General features: G+C 43.8%; 1 protein-coding gene across 1 annotated transcript in view; it reads right to left on the bottom strand.

Moving 5' to 3' along the window:
* Window positions 1–6,734, bottom strand: part of ERBB4 (erb-b2 receptor tyrosine kinase 4) — a 530,390-nt gene that overhangs the window by 261,208 nt on the left and 262,448 nt on the right. Inside the window, exon 6 of the mRNA XM_017747097.1 lies at window positions 4,757–4,943. Coding sequence (XP_017602586.1) covers window positions 4,757–4,943 — 187 coding nt within the window. The remainder of the gene's footprint in view (window positions 1–4,756; window positions 4,944–6,734) is intronic.

The raw sequence follows: 6,734 nt of genomic DNA, 5'->3' as shown, positions 1-6,734 counted from the left end.
GGAAAGAGTCTAAAAGGGGGAGAGAAGACAGACATGCTCTAGCAGGCACGCTTGCATTTCTGACCCTGGGGGCAGCCACAAGCCTCCTTCCTTCTCTCCACAGGGACAGGGTGAGCAAGGGGAACTCAGGGGCGGTCCTTTGCACGTCCCCCAGGCCCGTGGCACCACACAGAGAATCCTCCACAACCGTACTTCCCTCGGGAAAGGAGGTGTTCCTCCCTTTTCTCCTACCCACTGGAGATCTAGGTTTCTCCTAGCCACAAAGCTGTGCTGGGATAGCCATGCCTCTGTGGGCAGGGCAGCTCCAAGGATACAGGAGAGGAGCCCGCCTGGGCAGTCCCAGAGCCGCTGCGGCTTCTCCTACAGAGAACTCCTGCGGCAGCCCGGCACGCAACGGGACCGCAGGGATTTTTAAAGCAATTCCTCACGCCTCCGTGTATCCTAGCAACCCTCTCCGAGGTTACAGATGCGATGCCTCGCCCACCTGTTGCACAGCCAGCCTGAGGCAAGTTACACATCGCTTCCTTCCCAGCTCATCCCGCGAATCCGCCGCGGCGATTAAGGAATGTGGGAATGTGCCACAGCCAGCCGGCGGGTGTCACACACAGGCACCCCTGGGCGCCAGGAACTCGGCACTGGCTCCTGCATGTGCTCCAAGGAAAGGTCTCGCTGGCACAGCCTTTGTGATCAAGGCAGGAAAAACGGGGTGGCCCTGCCGCAAAAATGCCTGATGTGCCATCGCTCGGGTCCTGCGCAGACATCCAAGCACGATTTCCAAAAGAATTTTAGGTCCAAAAAATGCGCAGTGAACAAAACTTGACTCCTCCTGTGCCCTTCCCTCCAACCTGAGCTGCAGTAGAATTACAGTAAATGAGCTTGTTAAGGAAAAAAAGACAAAAAACTGCTTGAAAAGCAACCTTTTTAAGGAGTGATGCCACTCCAAAGTATTCTTTAGCATTTTCGATTTTCTGTGGGAGAAAAAAAAATACTGAAAACATTATAAAAATAACCATTGAACATGAAAATTTTGCTCTGCAGAAAAATAAAAAACAAATTTAATGAAGAATTTAAAAATATAAAATCAATTACAAGAATCTGTTGAAGGGGAAATTTACAATTTTACAAAATTTACTTTCTACACCTGTGCAAATGGTCCTTTCTTTATGATTGTCCTGCTCATCAAATTAGGTTTTCTTTGTTTGGCTATCACTGATCAAATCCTTTAAGCTGCAATATCCATTTCTCGCTTGAACCTCAGTTATCTTAATTGATCATTCACCTGCATTCCTGAAAAACAAACAAAGAAAACTCCTAAATATTTTGCTGTGGGTTTGTTTCTTTTTTGTGTTACTGAACTTATCAATGCTAAGTCCACTTCATTCTAATATATTCAATAATTCAAGGGATGCATGGAAGCTGCTATCCCCAAGGCCAGCAGGGAAGATGAGGTTGTCACTGCTCAAAGACACATAATTTTCTGTAGATCTTTCTTATTCATAGTCACAGAGGAAAATATGGGATACTTCCTAAATGGTTCTGGCACTTGTGAGTTATCCCTCTTTCCCCACCCAGGCAGACAAATGCTGTAGTGAGATGAAGCATTTAGGTTCCCTCTCAGTTTGGAGTGCTCCAAATGTGAGCACTGATGGTGCCCTTTCACTGGCTAGGCTGAGGCTGACTGCCTGGTGATCCACAGTGGCTCCTGGGCAATGACTGGAAGAAGCTGGCACACCTTCTCCCTCAGCACCACTTACTCTGCTCAGGCTGAATAATACACCCAGGATGTCAAACCCTCCTTTTCACTGTGAGGCTACTTGGCAGCTGGATCTGCACACTGAGATGAGTCCAGCTGAGATGGCAGCAGCCACTTCATTAGCTCAGTGTCAGCTCGGTTTTGACACGTTTGTGGAACCATTGACTAAGTTTTTATAACAAGCGAGAACAGGATTTTTATAGCTAAGATTTTTTGCAACTGTCACATGAATTTTAGGACATAGTCTTGGGCTGAGCTATACAAACAAAACTCCCTTGTGGTTTGACAGACATCATGAGTGAGAATTGGATCATGTTTTCTGTGTGAGATAAAACTAACTGCCTTCACAGCTGTCATTTTTTTATAGTGCAAGGGAGGAAATTCAAGCATTTAAAGTTACATTTAAATATGAAAACTTGATAGACATATCTGGCAATAAAAACACAGCTGTTAACAACACAGAAAATACTGCAGTGGTACAGCACAGGAGGTTGAAACTCTGTGTGTGAGGAGAATCTGCAGGTGAGAGCAGCTTCCTCATTTATTTAACACAGGGAGTAGGGCTTGTGTTTGTAGATTGTGCGGTACTAGGCAGAAATACCCTCAGGAGCCTATCATCCAGCACTGCACAAATAAGAACAGAATTTCCCAAACCTCCATGAACAAGGCATAAGCCCTGGAATGACAATTCTTCACATGCAAGTCTGAAGCCATGTTATATTTTACTCAGGTGGAAGAGATGCATGATTCAAAGCCAGTCTCTTGAAATCTGCAGTGGACTTGAAGAATGCAAGCTCATGGGGGCTGCTTATTCTTCAGTTTCACAGCCCACCGGTGGTTTCTGGGGTAAACCTTTTAAAGAATAGGTTCAGATACAGCTGATCCATCACAGCCTCGCAACATCACCAACTCCCACATCCACCAGTTATTTTTATGCAGCTACTAGTGCTAAGGATGTGTCAGGAAAATTAATGAAGTATGAATATGCTCTGGGAAAAGCAAGCGCAACAAGAGTCAGGTTGTGGGTTAAAATAGCCCAGTGCATCTTAACCAGTGCACAGAATGGTCAGAGAACAGCTGCTGGAGAGACTCATGAGGCCCTGGCATGTTATCTAGAAAACACTAAGAGTATTTTCAAGCACACACTGGCTCACATTCAGCACCCAGAAGCTATTTTAAGTGCTCCACGGAGACAAGCTAGTGTTATTAGGGCACTTTTCTTCCAGAACACAACAATTCATTTCGAGTCAAATAATCCCATCAGAGGCCCTTGTAAACACCTAAATCAGAAGAAGTGGCTGTGATGATCTCATATTGGGAGAGATTCACGGGCTGAGCTAAGACAGGTTTTTTTAAGACACTTAAAAAGAAAATGAAACTACTTGCTGGGCAGTCTTGGTGCTGTGTCTGTCACGTCACAGCAGCTCCCAGAAGGCATCTCTGGAGTCTGAGGAACTGCCAATTAGCACAGGGAAGCTGGTTGAAGAAGAAAATTTGAGCAGAAGCCTACGAGATAAGTTTTTTTACCCTACTGAGCAGCAAAGCCATGGCCAAATGAGCCCTCAGAGTACAACTCTCACCTCCTGGCAGAACCACCTCAGACCCAATAAGAAAGATTTCCATCATTTTTGGGCCTTGGCCTCACCTCACCTCTCTGTCTCAGTTTCACCCAGCCTAGTGTCTTTAGAGGGCGTTTTGAGACTCAAAGACCAGAAAACATATACAAAGAAAGAGATAATGCTGTTATCACCCAATGCTGTGGCTCTGTATGATGTGAAGGCATAGACAGTCACAGCTCCCTGTATCAGAAAGGTGGGAAGAAATATGGGAACAAAAGAGGAGGAAATTGGATTATGGCAGTGACAGAGTGAAGAGTAGTAGATGACAGGGATTTAGAGACCTTTGGGAAGCACTCTGATACTGGCATGATGGTCTCAGTAAAGAAAATTGTCAAAAATATGACCAGAGAAAAGAGCTTAATCAGAGTCATCCAAAACTGGTTTATTTTGTAAAATATTTCAGGCCTTCTTTTCCCTCCTGTTTTTGAAAGCCTTGCTTTTCAGCCTGGTGAGGCTGAACAGGGAACTGTAAGCTACTCTAAATGCTGAGAGACAAAAAAAGCAGAGAGGGAACGGTGCCTAAATATAGTTCAGAAGGTTCCCACCTCTCCATACTGAGGTTCAACATCTACAGCCAGCTCAGGTCAGTGATTTTCAGTCAGCTTTCAGCCACTAGCAAATACAAGGCCACATCAAAATTACCAACATTTAGAGTAGAAATTATCATAGTTGATGAGGAACCAGGTATAAATAAAATACTTCCAGTGAACTCCCTAAAAAGAGCCACTGCCTGCTATTTATTAAGTTACAGTCCATTGATATTTAGCAAGTTTTAATCTCCCAAACCACTGACTGGATCCTCAGATCGAGGAAATGAATTGTTGATCTATACCACAGCATGATCCAGCCCTGAATTTACAGGTAAACATAAGGCTGTGGACTTTGCTTACATTTTTGGCTCAAATAAAAAAGCACCTTTCTCACTATATGTAATGAACTATTTTTGCTTAGAAAAGGGATTTCTAAAATTAAATAAACCAAAGATACAGAGGCACAGGGATGCTAAAGCTAAGGTAACTTGGCAGAAAATACCCAGCACCTGAAGAAACACACATGAAATAATCAAGGATCACAAGGAAACCAACATGCTCACGACATCAACACACAGAAGAAAGTTCACATATCCTTTCAACAACTATTTTTGTTTCAAATACGCTCTTGCCATGACTCTCATGGGCAGTCCTTGATCATTATGGAGAAGCACTTTTGTGAACCAAAACCATAATGATGTACCAACAAACACCTCAGAGAACACACAACTGCCAGGCTCTCGTGGTACCCCAGTCTCCTGCACAATGCAAGTGTCTGAGGGCAGTGGGGAAATACTCAACAAGCTCATTTGTTTTCTTGCAACTAATCCACCACATTTCCAAGTTTCACTTACCCGTCAGGTTCCTCAGCCCAAGTTCCCTGAGTCCAAAGTTCCCATCCTTCCTGTAGTTAAGGAAAATGGCCAGAGCATATCGCTCCTCGTAGAGCTTGGTCCCACGAACGATGCGCAGGTTCTCCAGGGGCAGGTATTCAAACTGGTTCAAAGCCACCAACACATAGCCCGTGACTTCTCGGATAGACTGGAAGGCAGAAATTAAACAAACACATCAGATATGGTCCATTTTTAATGGTCCTGAGTCTTCCAGACAGTGGATGCTGTAGGACAAGATGCCGCTACCCAAGACAAAAAAACCAAACCACCTTTGGAAAACAAATTCTGTTTCAACTTAATGATTTCAAGCCCATTCCTGTTTTAATTTTAGTGAGTTTACTAGAAATAGTTGTTTAAAAGGTAAAAAACAAAGAGGTAGCCATTTTTATCAGTTTATTGAAACTCAAACAGAAATTCACTGTAAGGTGCTAAGGATTCACAAAGGGATGACTTTGCACCACTCAAAGCAGAGAGCAGGTCAAGGGCCTCTGCAGTACATGAACAGAATCCACTGTGGCAATGCCACAGTTCAGATGAGACTGTCTGTCTGCAAGTAACTGTGTGTTGTACAGCGTATTTCAGGGTGGGACTGAAGGGACACAACATGGAAAACACCTCTGGAAGAGCTCACCATCAAACAGGAACAGATGGGAGACGCGGGGCCAGTTTGGAAGAGGAAATAAAGACAACACATGTATGTATTAACACTCATTTTGTGTACTTTCAAATGGAACTGATCACTGAACATTTGCAAAGATTCATCTCAGAGTTTCATCTGGAAGTGCTGGAACCATCCATGCCCATATATCCAGGTCTTCGATCAGAACTGCTATCCAAACTTTTAGTAAAATGATTGCTGCAGCTTTGAGTTGGCTGAAATCTTCATTGGCTTTAGATGAACTGCTCAATAACCCTCCTGCTCATATTCAGGAATTGATTGCCTGGGCTGGAAAGGGAAAAAAAAAAAGCCAAAACCCAATAACTAGAAAAAGTTTTTCAAAGTCCAAAAGATTAACAGAACTAAGATGTTGTTAGGAAAAAAAAGTACTGAACACCCAAAACCAGAGAAATATGCTCCCTTAGAAAATAAAGTTCATTCTAAGGAATTGAAAGGAATGGCCTAGAAATATGCAAATGCCTGTGAAAAATGTCATTTCAACACTCACAGCGACCCCACCATCCTCAGCAGGACTTGACACAGGCTGAAGGATGCTCCTGGCCAGATCCTGGAAACAGGATCTCCATGTTGGAGAGGGTCTCTTGAGTCTGTTTCTCAAAGCTCACCTAACCTGACGCCTGCAACAACCCCTGTACAGGCGTGTGTTTGAGTGCGTGTGCATATTTAATGGACAGAAATTGATACCACTACTTGTGTGCTTAAGTGGCTGCACGCACTTTTTCCTTCCCTTTGGCAAAGTCAATACCTTAAACAAAACACTGAAAGAAAAATTCTGCTCAGAGTAACGTGCCCAGACTATAACCAACATGACGGGGACTCCAGTCGATAATGTAATAAAAACAACCCGACAAGCAACAGCAGGTGGAGAATCCAATGTGTCGTGTCTGTATCATTAATAAAGAAAGGCAACAATGGATTTGCAGCACCAAGGACAGGATCTTGCTTTGCTGGTTCAGCGCTTTGACGTGATTTCACATTTAAGTGTGCACGAGCCTTTTAATTAGGCTTATAAAAGCCTGCAAGGTTATTAACACATGGCAGTGTACATAAGGAATGATTTCTAGGCCACAAAATCTAGGTACTAGCTGTCCTCCTGAAGTCAAACATTTGTACTCAGCTGAAGCTGCTGAAAAAGCTGTGGAGCCATTTCCAGACTTGCCTGGCATCTAAACAAAGCCCAGTGTCCTGACAGGACTCTGGTGAAAACCCAGTGAGTGGAGGTAGGTTGAGAAGTACGGTTCAGGAGCCTCGTATTTAAAG

Source organism: Corvus brachyrhynchos, unplaced genomic scaffold (assembly GCF_000691975.1).
Source record: "Corvus brachyrhynchos isolate BGI_N302 unplaced genomic scaffold, ASM69197v1 scaffold671, whole genome shotgun sequence".
In the NCBI taxonomy this organism is placed as follows: domain Eukaryota; kingdom Metazoa; phylum Chordata; class Aves; order Passeriformes; family Corvidae; genus Corvus; species Corvus brachyrhynchos.
Note: the sequence above shows the minus strand (reverse complement) of the source record. Positions and strands in the feature narration are given on the sequence as shown.